Genomic DNA, 15,553 nt, shown 5'->3' on the forward strand with positions numbered 1-15,553 from the left:
AAATATAAATATTCCTTAGGTACAGCAGGTAAATTGTAATCAATTGGATTGAAATAGTATCAGCAAAACAGCAACCAGAACATGATTTCTTCTGTTGATTTTTAACGTTAAAAATATAATTTTATTTGTGCCTTTCATCCCTGTTCATAATAGTTGTGTTACCTTGAGGCGGCTAAGGAAGCACTAACCTCAGACCCCGTCAAGGAGAGACGGAGTGGAGCCCGGGGAGAGGGCTTGCGGGGGTGGCACTCCCCTCTTAGCTTTTTTCTTTTTTTCTCATGATGCTTCTTCTGCTTGAAATGCACTTTCCTCCCTCCTTGCTTTCCTCCTCAGTCTCTATACTTCGACATCTCAACAATTATTTAAAGTTCTTATCAAATCTCACTGGACATGAAACTTGACAGTTGCTTAAAGTCGAATCCCCAATGGCTCCCGGATATTAGACTTTCGTGGCTGATTACACTATGCCTTGCAGTGAATTCTGGTTGGCTTCTCCCACGACAGGGCGCTCCGCTTAAGCGTAGCACCGGGAAAGGCACAGCTGCCCCCCTGGTGCCCAGTCTTCCACCTTAGATTCCTTTTGTCACAGTAAGCAAATCTCTCAACTCTTATTTGTGTATTTTTGGTTCAGTGGATTAAACCTTGAAAAGGAGGGTGTGCAATTTAACTAGATTATTTTATGGAAAAACACCATCTAATCTGTGTTCCTCATGACTTTCCTTTAGAAGCTCTATTCTTGCTCAAAAGTCCCCAATGGTAGCAAATTTGATAAAGTTCCTTTTTTCAGAAACTTTTGAAAAACCAGAGGAGTGGCCTGATTGAAAAAAAATCGATTGACTTTTGGGCTGGCGCAATTCCATCTGGTAAGCCTGGGAAATGCCACCAGCTGACAAATCTCATGCCATCTGGACGTTTCAAAAGTATTCCTTTAAGAAATATTTTAAAATACCATCTCTAAAGATATTTACCATGAGATGGTGTGTCACAGACAATATTCGATTATCTGTCACAACAGAAACGAAAATGAATAAATAATACTGGCAAAATGGATCGGCAAAAATAAAGCCATATAGCCTTGTTTAGAGAATAAACCCCATATTCATGCCCTGAACTTCTGCAAAGGAAAATTAACTGACCTAAGGTTTTCCCTCTTTGTCTTTTCCCTTTGTCATCTTTTGGAAGGGTAAAAAAAAGGTACAAAAAGTGATAACACTTAAAATTTAAAGAGCATTATTCTTAGAGCTTTCCATGGATTAACTCACGCAGTCTTCAGACCATCAGGGAGGAATGTCCTTGCTTTGCGTTTCCGTCTGCACCCCCTCTTCCCTGGGCAGACGTGGGGCTGCACGGCTCACCGCTGACTCTGCCTTTTCAGCGTCTTCGGGTTTGTGCTGGTCTGAGCCAGGCCACGAGGTGAGCTCAGCCCTGCAGGGCAAGTCGAGTGGCTGTCTAGCAGGCCCTGATCACGGTTCCCGGGGAAGGTCTAGGAAGCCTAGCACCGCCAGACACCAGCTACATCATTCTGCCTAGTATCTGGGGCTCCATCTGCCTGACTTCTTTGCATCTCGATAGTTTCCAATTTTGCATAGGAAATCAAGAAAGTCATTTATTATTTCTTCAAATTCCCAAAACTACTCTGTGATTGACTGACAATTATTAGTTTGCAGATGAAGAAACCGAGGCACAGAGAGATCAAATAAAACATTCATGGTAATGCTCCAGTAGACAGGAGAGCCTGGGTCACATCCACAGCTGGGTTCTAGAACAACCCCCTCCAATAAACAGGTAGGCAGACCATGGGAAAGGAAACTCAAATGACCTGCCCCCCCCAAATAGTAAGTTAGTAAGAATATCTAGCAACGCGTTTAAGTTTCAGATACTAAAAGTCAACTCTATTTTAATCATTTGTAACCTGGACTTCTTGCTCTACCCCTAAATAATAGTAGTTAGATCATAACTTTGTTATTGTTTCAATTTATTGAGGACAATACTTAGTATCTAATTTAGCATTTTAATATCAAGTATTTGTTATTCAAAAGCTCTGCCCTCCAGGAGATAAAAAGAAGTATAATGTGAAATTCCTGCCTTTCAATTAGACTCTACGACCTCATAGAGGAAACTGCAAAAAATCCATAAATTATAAGCCTGCACCTGTTTGTCTAGGGGTGTAAATGGGGCTGACTGAATGGTTCACAAGTGAAATAGATTTAAGGCACGAGTGAATGGATAAGATAACTTGTGAGGAACATCTAGGAAGGTGTTGAGATTAAAAAGGCCAGAGAAGGAATTTCTGAGAAAACATAGCTATAAAGAAATGAAAAAAAAAATGTATTTCATATTTTGGAAATTTTTGTCTTCTCTGAGAAATATGGTTTTTATCTTTCATTTATATTATTTTCCCAACTTTAGACAAATTTGTGATTACTTGAATTCTTTGGTTTATAATCCTTTTCTAACGTATTACAGCAGATAGAAGCGCATGCATGGGTCGCTAGATATAGTTGAGGTCTTAGTAAGGGTCAGCAATAATATGATCGAGTGACCCAGTCGCTGTATTTAAGTGACTTCTAGAATGGAAATTGGATGGGACAACAAAATTTATGAGCTGTGCCATTTCTGTTCTATATAATGGACCTACACCATTTATGTTATTGTCAACTGAGAAACTGAATGCATCGTGTAAGTCTGCCCCCTAGTGAAAATCTAGAACCAAAAAATACCTAAATAATGTAGTATTTTATTGCAGTGCCCTTCATATCCACAAAGTATTACTTGTATTCAATTATAATACTTAATATTTATAAATTTTATTGTCTAATAGGTTTAGTTACATATGATTAAAATATTAATACTGTCAATCTATTTCTGGACCTCAGTGACCTAAATACATTTGAATATATAACATTTTAGAAATAAAATGACATAATAAGTCTATTTTCCCTAGGTACTAGGATCATCATAAACCAATACAGAAACTAAAAATACTGTAGTTTGTTCTATTTAAAATTTTTCTACAATTCCTTTATGTTCTGACTCAGCGATGTAAGTGTAATTGTGTAAAATATGGGTTAGTTAACTGGCCAAATTAATGCATGTATGTAATAAGTAATTTTGACATTCCCAGGTATGTTAACCAATGCAAAGATGAAAAACATACTATATACTCTATTTCACAGGCTGGGCAACTCTGAGCCTAGCTGCATTTATATATTACAGAAAAAAATAAACAAACATAAGAATATACAAATCTGGGAAATGTTTGTAATCTTTTAATAAAAGTATTACTGAGCTGGTGTGTTATGCTGTAAGTTCTGATCTGATGTGGTGGCTGGAATGATGCTTCTGAATAGCAAGGGGAAAATATTACTACATAAGGCGTATAGGTACACTCTGATGTGTGAAACCCCAGTTTTAGACTACAGTTGAATATCAGCAGTAAAACAAATAGGAACATATTTTAATTTTTACAAATGCTTTTAAAACACATTAGATGTGAATCTGAGGTCATAGTAATAACATGAGAATATAATAAATGTCAGATAATTCCTGTATTCAACATTTTTATCTATGTAAACCAAACAAAACATTAAGACTATTTTTGCACGATGGAAAGGACTCAATCTTGCATTGATACATACTGTCTCGGTATCACGAATTATGTCATTTCCCATGTATTTATGTGTGTCATTTCCTCAGTGAGACTATGACGGCTTGTACCAAGCGAGAGACAATATTCCTTTTTCGTTTTTACTTCTGTCTTTGACATGTATGCTGTCATAGTCCTGGCAATTCAAAAGTCTTCTCACCCATTCTGACATTTCCCCAAACCATTCTTCACATTGTCACTAAACTAATAAATAAAATAGTATTATTTTATTCCTGTTACTCTTGAAATACAAAAGAACAACTTATTAATGTGCTCTTCAAAACCATGAATGTCCTGGCTTATTATTTCTTTTTAAATTTAAATTTCATTATTATTTTCATTGAAGTATAATCAGTTACAATGTGTCAATTTCTGGTGTACAGCATGTTTCAGTCATGCATATATATACACACACACTCACATTTGTTTTTATATTCTTTTCCACTTTAGGTTACTACAAGATATTGAATATAGTTCCCTGTGCTGTACAGAATAAACCTGCTTCTTATCTATTTTATGTATTATTTCAGCCCATGGCACAGCGACCCTCCCCTGGCTCTGCTCCAGGCCCTTGAAGGTGTGTCCTTGAATCCAGAGCCCTGGAATTTGCTGCCCCCTTGTGGGTGCTCTACTCATCTCTTTGCCGCTTAATCTTTTTCTAGCGGGAGGCATTCCTTCACCTGCTGGATGAGATGACATATTCTACCATTTTCTTTCACTAGTTGTCAAACTTAGAATTCTCTCATTGAATCTTTAAATGACTTGCTTAACCCTTCCTTGTACAGGGAAATGGAGCAAAACTTGCTACCCCAAAATGTCTTTCGTGTTTGAAGTTCCAGGCGCATTTTCATGTACCTGTTTAATACATTTAATCTGGGTACTCACACTTGCTCAGGAAAATGTGAAAATGTACCACATTTTCCAAAGGGACCAAGTGCCTCATTAGGTAAAACTTCAGCAGGAGAAATTTAAATTTGAAAGTAAGCACCTGATTTCCTTCAGTTTGGAAATCAGACATTCACTTGCTGGGGCAATGTCTGTGCTGGGAAGGCCACTCGAGGGTCTTCTCTTGCGTGTGCACCCGAAGGTGTTCGGGCAGGTGGGACAGAGGGCTCAACGGGCTCTAACTGGACAGAGACCTCATCTGCTAATGTCTCTGCTGCTCTGAAATGCTCTCTGGGGGAGGTGGGGGGCCAACTGCTACGGATTCGAGGAGTTCCTTGTGAGTCAGGTAGTGGGGATCCCCCTTACTCCGGGGATCTGGAACCTCTGGGATAGAGGTTGGCCGAGAGGAAGTCTGCTGCTACATGGGGCTCCCAAAAGCCCACAGAGGAAAACCCACCACGAGAGAAGGAACACAGCTGGGTAAGGACCTGCTCCGGGGTCCCGGAGCAACACCTCACTCTGGCACCAAGCGTGCCTGAGCCTGGAGGCCCCCTTGGTGCAGCCAGCCCAGCACAAACTGCAGGGGTGCTCTCTCAGCGTCTGCGGGTCAAAGCTGTGGACGCCGTGCTCTAGGTTTTGGATGTTAAAGATGACTCACTTCCCAGGTGGGTCCTCTGGAAGAAGCGTGCAGGGGCCAAAGCAGCAAATTGGTGATTGCCTCACTGGGTGAAGATGCATGAAACAGTGCAGCCTGGATTTCAGCCACAAAACTGTGTTACAGATGCAACTCCAGAAGGAAAGGGAGTTCCCCAGGCCCCAAGTCTCCCCTAAGTCCTCCGCACACTGCCCCCCCTCCACCATCTACACTGTCAGCGCATTAAGGAGATTCTCCCGTTTGCCTTTGGTCTTTTTGGACCAACTCCGAAGGTCCTCGGACCATCTGGGGAGAAGACAGCCCTGTCAAGCGCAGCTGTGTGTCCCAGTACGCTGGGCAGAGAGGGGCTCACATGACCACGCTGTGCTTCTGAATAACAACTTTAACCCTATTCCAGACTGGTCAGACCAGCCACATCAATGACTCGTGAACCAGAGCGCTCTTACTTGCATTTCAGACTTGAGTTCCACCTCGTTCTCGTCTCCTGGGCTCCAACATGAGCACAGACTGAAGACTTTTCTAACATATTCCTCAATAGTTTTAAAAGCGGAAAATGTAAAAGTCAAAATGCCCCACATCCAAGCCAAAGGTCAAAGTAATCAAGTTAAGAGGGCACGGCCCGACAAGCTTCCATCAGAAACGCTCAGAGAAAGTGCAGCACCCCCTCCCCCGCAGAAAGTAAGAGACTGCAGAGATCCGGAGACCAACTGGAGCACACGACTGGATGGTCTCCCAGAAATAAATAAGCCAAATAAAATGCTGCCCGCAAAGCCTTGGCCTGATTTCCTACCAAGTAAAGTAGCCGTGACGTCTGCTTACAGGTTTTGGTGACACCGTATTTTCGACACAACGACTTGAGGACGCGTTCTGTTGGCCAGCAGCAGCCTCCAGGCACCACCCGGCCGCTGCACGCCAGGCGCTGCGCCGAGCGCCGGCAGGGGACACCTCACTCAGCCACCTCAGCAGCCCTGCCTGGCGGGAAGACGCGGCCGCGGGGGCTAAAGAGAAGCTGGCATCAGACCCTGCAACTCCTCAGATTTGAACCCCAAACTCCATCAACCCCCAGGGAACGACCCTTGGGACATCTCTTCACTATGTTAAGACACTTCAGCATAAGCAGTGGGCCAGGTTCAAGAGCTGGTCAAAGGGAAACTCCAGGGGCAGCCAGCACTCCATCTCACCACCCAGGGTGGCTCGGTTTGGTTTTCAATCAGAAAGTACACATCGCAGAACCAGAGCAGCTTCCATCCACAGCTCTGTCAACATCGCGGACCTCACTAGCTAACCAACTAGAAACTGGCTCCCGTTTGAAGAAATGACTGGTGATGGTCAGAGAGACGTAAGGACTGGCTGAGGTATTTTACAGATGCAATTGTGGAAAGAAATTTCCGAGCCCAAGATGAAACGGCTCCTGCCCTGGGGCCAGGTTGACAAACCAAAACTTAGGTAGCTTTCCTGTCCCTGTAAATGCCCTACTTGACCAGAAACAGCGTATCTCCAGTCAGCAATCCAAATACCAAGCCAGCTCTGGGCTCTGCAGTCATTTCCTTGTTCCTTATTCATTTTCCATTTTTTTCTCTTCCTTGTTTCTTATTCTTTATGCTATAAAGGCTTTCTGCCTCCTGCCCCATTTTTATAGTTCTCTGGACCCTTGGGAATGCAGACTGCCCACTTCATGAAGTGTTACCGTTTGTATCGTCTAAATGGTCTTATTCGTCTTTAACACTGCTGCCTCTTGCAAACTCAATGGCTGAGTCTAGTTCCCTTCGACCCGGGGCCCTAGGCATCATCCTCCATCGTCTGCTATCCACCAGGGGGAGCACATTTCTGGGCACCTGATGCTGCCTCATGAGAGCGAGTGGACCCCCCCACCGGGTGGTGTGGCCAGCTGCCTCTAGGGAGTCTCATGCCAGGTGGTGGGTAGAAAACCTGGAAGGACAGAACCGGGAGCAGGAGGAAGAGAGGAAAGGGAAACGGGGCTGAGTTCAGTGCCAGCCCAGAGCAGGGAGCCCACCATAGTTTGTTTAGGGCTTCAGCAAAGGACTGATGACCAGCACTGATCTGGGAATTTGATCTGGCTACGGAGGGACAAGGAGCCCCCCAGGTGACTAAGGACCATGAAAAGGCAGCAGAACCAGTGGACAGCAGATTCTAGTGGGGACAAAGGGCTGTTCAGAGTTGGGCATCTTAGAAGAAATGAGGTAGAGAATAAGCAGCCATGCGCAGGGCGTTGAATGAAACTGAGCACACAGAGGGTAAGATGACTGGTGGTTTCAGTTCGGCCTCGACCATGAGACCAGGTGCCTAAGTTACCTTAGTAAGACACTGGAAGGGACACCTGTGGAGGGCTGTTGAAATCACCCACCATTACAGCAGAAGCAGGGCTGGCAAAGTCACGTGAACCAGGAAATGAAATCTCCACGGAACGTGGACGGGCGACCTCATGGGTGATAATGGGCTGCACCTGTAGGATGAAACCACCTGGTCTGTCCAGGTTTGGTCATCCGTCCGCGTAAATGGTATTCCATAGGGAATCAACTGGCGTCTGACTTGTTTATTATGTTAAGACTAGCCTAGGTTAGTATGCCTAGTTGAGGAGCTTCGTACAAAAGTTTCATATTTTTTTTTCCCTGAAAAATATCATTACGTACTTAGAGAAATGATCATGCGTTTTCAGACACAGGAGAGAACAGAAGTGTTTCTCTACAAGGAAGGTATCTGAAAGTTCTTTTGAAATTTCTGCTTAAAATTTACTCCGTCTAAATGTGTTTAGGCATCACCAAAATTGCGTAATTTTGAAAATATTCTGCTGAAGATAGAGGTAACCTTAATAGTTAAAAGATCCAAAGTTACTCATCCACTCATCCATTCATTCCTTCAACATGTGATGTCTCCTCCAGCAGGTGCTCAGGGAAGGCAACTTCACATGGTCAGCAACCCCATGTGTATCTGTCCTTGGTAATCCTGGTCAGCTAGTCCATTTTAAATGATTTAATTAGCGCCTTTGCACCTCTCAGTAAGATGGGGACTTATTATTATCTTGGAATGAAAATAATTCATTCAGAGAATGTATCAAACCAATAGAAACTTTACCATAATAAACTCACAGTCAGTTGAAAATTAAAACGGCATGTTTAATCAAAAAGTCTCAGGATCCTCTCCTGTTAAAACTGTAATTAGCTTTTGCGAAGCACAGAATCCAAAAGTATGATTTTATTTCATTCATTGGCTATAAATCTCATCCCTCTGAATTAATTTTCTACCCTGTGATTTTCTTTTTCATCCTCTAGATAAAAAAAAAAACTTATACACGTCATATTTTAAACACGTGCTATGCTACCCTTAAATGTCCTGTTTACGTAGCTCAGTGACTAGTTAGCTATATTCTAAAAGAACAGCCCGTTATAGTAACTTGAGAGGGTGTATTACTCCTTCTGGAACAGGAGGGCCTCAGGCAAGTCCAGGGTAAACTTTGCAGGCGCCGTGACAGATTGTTTACCTACCTGATTTCCCGTCTTCACGCTGACACCGTAAGAAGAGTTAATCATACTCCACATGCATTTTATAAATGAGGGAAACTGAATTTCAGTAAGGTTAAGAAACACATTCAAGGTCACAGAGTTAGTTAATCGCTGGCACCTCTAAGACGGAGGTCACGTCAGCCTGTCTGCTGCTCTATCGTCCCAGAGTCTACAGCTTTCCCACCCCGCCCCACGGAAGTGATTATGACCCTGCTAATAATTATAGTAGCTAATATTTATCGAGAAATTTAAAACTACCAGTCAGGTACTAAGGCATCATATGTTTTTAAATCTCCAGCAGCCCTGTGATTAAGACATTGAGGTTTAGAGAAGAAAAGTAATTTGCCTACGATCATATAATAAACAGTCACCTTAAGCGGGACACACAACTGGGCTCTCTCTCCTGAATTCTGACCTCAAACTCTAACCAGGGAACGTCCCTCAATATGTGGTTTGCTACAATCTGAAGGTATGAAGTGAGGGCAGATAATGATAGAGCCCAGACTGTTTTAATTACTTTTGTCATTTAGTAGCTCAGATACTTCCTTTAGACTTCTCCAAAACTCAGAAAATAAAAATAATGATCTCTTAGATATTTAAATTTTAAGATGATTTTAGGAAGAATCATTCCAAGTGACACAGACGTCTTGATTTACCAGCGATTTTGACTTTGCTCACAGCGTGAGCTTTTCTCTGCTCAGTACTGGTCTTTCTTACCCAGAGATGACCCCAGGGGGAATGCCTATCTGGGTGAGTTTAATTAACGAAAGACAAGAAAACGGTGATGGTAAGGTTATGACCTGGCCCCTAACATGGGTCAATTACCTGGGCACAGCCTCGCAGTCTTTCATACCTGGTTACTCAGTATGTCAATGCACACTTTTGGCCACAGCGAGACCCAAATTAGAACAAGCATGATCTGTCCCGAATCACGACTGCCACTGCACACAACTTTTTTTAGAATGTGTTAAACTTTACAAGAAAACAAATTTTTTATTCTATTTAGTTTTAAAAGAGTTGCTGATTTAAAAGAATTGCTGACCTGGTGTTAAAAAAATCTTCACACAGTGCCAATCAGACATTAGGCCCTAAATAAGAACTTGGATAAATGAATACACGGAACTTCAGCGGAAGCGTCTCACGGTCACTCTTTATACACACAGTCAGGGTAGGCGCTCCTGAGCCGTAAGCTGACGGCGGGGCCAGGCTACTCAGACACGCACCTGAACAGGGTCTGCACGTTCACGATCGTTTTGGCGTCTGCCATGTAGTCTTCCTCGGCACTCATGGTGCTTTCTTTGTCCACGACCACCATGTTGGCAGCAAAAGTCACTCCACACCTGAGTAAATCATCCAGGCTTTGATAAAAAAGTCAAGAGAAAAAGGAACTTTCAATAAATCACAGTGCTGGGATCGATGCTGAAACTTGCTGACCCACCCGTCCACCCCGCACTTAAACACATATAAGTTGTCCCTATATGTGGCTTTTCCGAAGTGTGCACTGGTGGGTGTTAATGGGAATCATAACACTATATTCTCTGCTGATTTGAAATAATTTTTATTTGGGGGCTCTTTATGATTCATTAGATCTCAATCATTTCAAAGCATATGCATGGAGGATCTTTATTTAATAATACTTATTAATTTCATAAATGAAACATGGAAACACCCACTTTGCAATAAAATTGAAGCATGTTAGAACTTTGTCTTTACACTTAGCACAAGACATAACACTTAACTCTTTTTCATCCCTGAGATGCTTTTGGTAAGAGGAGAAATGACCACTTGTATTAATTTAGATGGTCAAGCTTAATACATATAAAACTGAAGTAATTATTTTTAAAGGTCTGTTATGTATTTGTGTAACGCTATATGTTATAGATTGGTTCTACACAGCCAAGAGCCAGAAAATATATAAACATCAGTTGCATTCAAACCTACCTTTTAGCCAGCCTAAAGCTTTTGAGCAACTGATTGAACCACCTGATTTTTTTGGTTGCAGGAAATAATTGCTAAACGAGGACACACGTTCCTGTGAGTTGTCAGTCTCCTGCGCGGTTGTTGGTACAGATTTCCCCTGGCCTCCCCACTGAGTTTAAAGGCAATGTTACCATAAAAGGTGAGTCAAGGAAACCAGTAACTCATTGCCTCTACTTCATACAAACTAAACAGGACTGAACTGGATACAGGAGATTACACTTGAATGAGTACAAGAATACTCTAGGCTGAGAACTGACTGAAGACAGATAAGAAGAATTGTGCTAACTGATTCCTACATCTTATGATTTAAAATAAGAAGTGTAAAATTTAAAGAGCCGTAGACTCTTTTAGGTTCTTAAATTGCAGAGTCAGTTCCCCAAGGGTCTTCTCCACGTGCACGATCAGCGGAAGTAGCCGCGTCACATTACAGGGAACTGTTTTCCGTTTACGAGAAGGCAGGACGCAGGATTCCTTCCCTGGTTATGAGATGAGAGGGTATTACCAAAGCTTTGAGTCCAAGATCCCCGGGAGTAGTCCAGAAAAAATATTTCTCTTGACTCAGGCACAATGTTCTGTGGCAGGGATTTTATGGCTAAAACTGCAGAAACAGAATGTTATTCCAAGTAAATTTCCTATGAGAGTGAGAGGGGCTAGGACAGTAACACCCAATCAGGATGACGGCCAAGTTTAAACCCCTAGAATGCCTCACTCGAGGGTTCCTTTTATCTAGGAAATTCATGAATGTTTTTACATCTATTAAAATACATGTTTTTTTAAAAAAGTAGGCAGAAAGCAAATGTGATATGGTCACTGATGGGCCATCAAACTGATGCCTAAATTTTATGCCTTCAACCTAGTTTATTACGATGTTAAGTCACTTCCTCCTATTTCAGCTCTTACCATCTTATTTCCTCCATTAAAAATTATAATTATTTATAATATGGGAAAAGGGAAAGATAAGGGGTGGAAGATAAGCTTGATTGGAAAAAGATACACAGATGGAAGTTGTAATCAAAAGATGAGTATTTCATTGGCAATAAATCAATGAAGTTGAGACTTGACAAAAACTTCACTATGAGAGCACCTGGCTACCTAAACATGTAAATACCAGTTCATTCCATACTCAAAATACTGGCTGTTGTAGTTTACATATAACCTTGGTGTATGATTTTAATAATTATAATTAAATAGGAGTCAAAACTACAGAAATCTATGGAATCTACAGAAAACACATAAAATTGGAATGGCACTTCTGAACCAGGTAGAAACTTTTTTGTCTTCATGTTTTACATTTAAGTTACTATTTTTATATTATTTTAATATTTCAATTTATTCTTTCTTTCCTTCTTTAATTAGGCTACCAATTTATTCTTATAATTCTATCATAATTTCTCCCCACACTCCTATGTACAAAGCCACGGCCTGTTTTTCCTTCAGCATGACTGCTTTTTACAGTTTGGCCACCAGATGGCGGCCCAGGGGAAAAAGTCATGATGGATTGAAATAAGTTACAGATGAAATGTAATTAGCAATGCCTCTCTTTCTGCCATTCTCTACGACTTCCTTTTCAGGAGAACTAGAATGTGAATGAATGAATACAGAGGAATGTTTGTGACTGTGTTTTAGTAGTCATTCAGAGATTTTGTTTGCCTGTTCATTTTTAAGGAAAATTTCAAGCATAAGCAGAAAGGCAGACTTGTATAGTGAATCTCCGTGTACCAATCCCCCAGCTTCAGTAATTAGCAATTTGTAGCCAGTCCCGTTTCATCTCTAATCCTAGGAATCCGAGCCTCTGCATTCTTTTCCTCCTCATAAATACTCTTATTGAGGAATAATTAATTTCATAGTTTGCAGTGGAAAAGACAGACGAGAGGTTTATTTTACAGCTTTTAAATATAGTGTTTTCCTAACAAATTTTAATAGAGTACTATCACATCAAAGTCACATTACCAGTGATAAACTATGGGTTGATTTTACGTTTGTGGATTTAAGTGGTTAAGTTTTAGTACTTCTAACTGCATTTTTCATTAATTGGCTAGTATTATGACAACTGATAATGTAAATTATGTTAATGCAGAACGGAGGCTAAATATATGTTAATCCGTTTGGCCTTTAATGTATCCACAGCCAATAAAGACTTTCAAAGTTACAAAGCTTGGTTTTTTCAACATCTACAAGATGAAGTGTAGGCATGAAAGTTCTCAACTGACAACTTTTAGCATTTTATTTTGAAGGCTCTGGCTGGCTTTTTTTTTTTTTGGAATGGAACATTAACACATTTTATAAGCATATTAGTTTTCTGAACTTTTAGTTTTGATATTTTTTATAATGTCATGTTCATGCATATAAGTGAATTTGCATTTTAATACTGAAGCATTGCACACATCTGACCCTTAATTAACAAATTTGTATAGACTCTGGTATGTTACTAGAATAGATTCTAAAGGAAATGCTCCAAAGAATAAATCTGACTTAAAATGAGCATTTCTAAATTATCTGGAAGGTTTCCAGAAGTTATGATAATGATACCAACGCACCACAGTATTGAAATTCTAGGTTTTCTCTCTTGCTAGGATAAGAGTAATAATGTTACTGCTGTAGACCACACAAAACTAAAAGAGCTTTAGAAACTGCAAAAAAAATTGACAAAATCAGCATGCAGCAAGATTGGTGTTCATTCAACAAGAGATTACTGCTCAGGAAGATGTGTGACACGAGACCATAAGCTCCACATGCAGTCCACATCAGGGGTACAGTCCTGGACGGCAAAGGACACTCATGCAACACAGGGGCACAGCACACAACAAACCACAGGACGCCACACTAGTCAGTGCGCCGAAGATGTCACCTACTTGTCAATAGAGCCCACCATGTAGTAAACCATTGGAAACCAACAGATTGCATCCAGAAAATGCATATCTGGCCTAAGTAGCAGATGGGTTACAAAATGAAACACAGTGTCACAAGAGTGGCAGCACTTCTAGGGAGAGGAAGTAAGTTGACTTAGTTTTCATTTCCAAAACTAAACACTGTTGACAAGATCAAAGCGTCTTGTCTCTTAACATTCATTCAAAAAAATGTCAGTTGCAATTGTTATGAATCACACAGCACACTCCACAATTATAAAAACAAGTTGTACCTCTGATTTCTAAATCAGAAACATTATGGCATTGTGCTGCAAAAGCACTGAGTTGACACTCTTCATTATGACTAAAAAGCCTTACCAGTGAGTTTAAAATTATTAGATTATTATTAAGAAGGCCTAGTAAAATGCGGAACTAATGATTTTTTTTTGATGACACAAAGCATAGGGAACTAAATTAGCATGCCTATTAAGAGCATGCCCCTTAGTAGATCAATATATGTACCCATGTGATAAATATATATATATATATACATAATATTAAATTAAAAATAAAGTAAATCACCTTTTACATTACTGACTTCCTTAAGACGTATTTTTGAGCAAATACATATTATGACTGAAATCTTTACTCTTCATGCACATTTGAGGAAAGAATCATAAACCTGGAAGCTTCCTTAGAAATTGCTTCTCTGCTGTATTCATTTATGATGGTATTAATTCTTTCATGCAGCTGGTCACTCAGCACATATGTATCCAAAAAGTGTTACACAATAGATACTTCAGTATACTCAGGCATATGCAAAAAGAGTATCTTGTTGACTGATACTGTAAGAAAGAGTTTTGGAACAGGTGTACAAAAGCACAGAATTACAACGTATGTTTTAATCTGAAACAATAAAGAACAAGGTGCACTCAGGAGATAGAACTGAGGATTAGTTCACAGAGGTAATATTTAATTTGGGTGTTGAAGAAGGAGTAGGAGTTTGTCCAGCAAGAGAAGGAAAGGGAACCTTTAGGCAAAGGGACAAAAACCCCACAATATCCCAGATGCTTATCCCTGCTAGAAGCCTTCTCCTCCCTGATTTACTGTCTTCCTATCGATCAACCTCATCTCTTTCCACTCTACAGAAAAAGAACGCTCAATACAATGAAGCATAAAAAGAGATCTTCCAAAGAACATTACTGCGGTTTAAATCCCACCATCATAAAATTACTCTGTAGCCATTTTAAATGGCCCCATATCATTACATGTTACAAATGTACCACAGTTCATTTTTTAAATCCTCAACTACTCGGTTGATACGTTATTTTCACTTTTATGATATTAATTATTGGAGTGACAAGCTATTTCCAGTATCTTGCTATTATAAACATTACTGGTATGGACATTTTTAGATGACATTTTTCTGGCATTCGTTTTTATCATTTACCCCAAAACATTTATAGAATTTATCTCATTAGTGAATCACAGGCTGCAAATATTTTTAAAACTCACGATGCACGTAGTTTTCAACAAACATGATGCTATGAACAGTCTCAGTAGCAGTCTTTGGCAGTGCCTTCCAACTCTCCTCTTTCTGGGCGCCGCTCTGCTTCTTAAAATTAGAAGGGATATTCTAACTGCTGATTCAAGACCCTGCATGTCTCCCTTACCTGCCTGGCGATGACAGGAGATCATGTTAGGATGCAAGTGACACACGACTAGGGCAGCACTTAGATTCTGTGACACTTTAAAAAAATCCTTCTGACTGTGTCATTTTTGGGGTCATTATTTTATGTTTTTTCTCTCTTTGCTCCTATATAGCTCCCGTCAGATAAACCGAGTAGCTCAGTAACTTCTGTCGCACAGTTGGGTCCATAGATCCTTATTACTGACTGCAGAGCTATACCCTGTCTGCAATAACCACCTCATTTTTAAATTCGGATCAACCGTTCACGTTACCTTCTCCGACCACCTGTCCACTGTAACGTATCTGTCATCTAAGCCTCGCGACAGGAGT

General features: G+C 40.6%; 1 protein-coding gene across 2 annotated transcripts in view; it reads right to left on the bottom strand.

Annotated features, from left to right (window-relative positions):
* KCNT2 (potassium sodium-activated channel subfamily T member 2) overlaps nt 1-15,553 on the bottom strand; it is a 284,885-nt gene that overhangs the window by 55,744 nt on the left and 213,588 nt on the right. The window contains exons 20-21 of one of the 2 annotated variants that reach the window (XM_006193725.3): nt 13,540-13,611; nt 9,931-10,065 (exon numbers count right to left, since the gene is read on the bottom strand). In XM_006193725.3, coding sequence (XP_006193787.1) covers nt 9,931-10,065; nt 13,540-13,611 — 207 coding nt within the window. The remainder of the gene's footprint in view (nt 1-9,930; nt 10,066-13,539; nt 13,612-15,553) is intronic. The other variant, XM_006193726.3, reaches the window with a different exon arrangement.

Source organism: Camelus ferus, chromosome 23 (genome assembly GCF_009834535.1).
Source record: "Camelus ferus isolate YT-003-E chromosome 23, BCGSAC_Cfer_1.0, whole genome shotgun sequence".
Lineage (NCBI taxonomy): Eukaryota > Metazoa > Chordata > Mammalia > Artiodactyla > Camelidae > Camelus > Camelus ferus.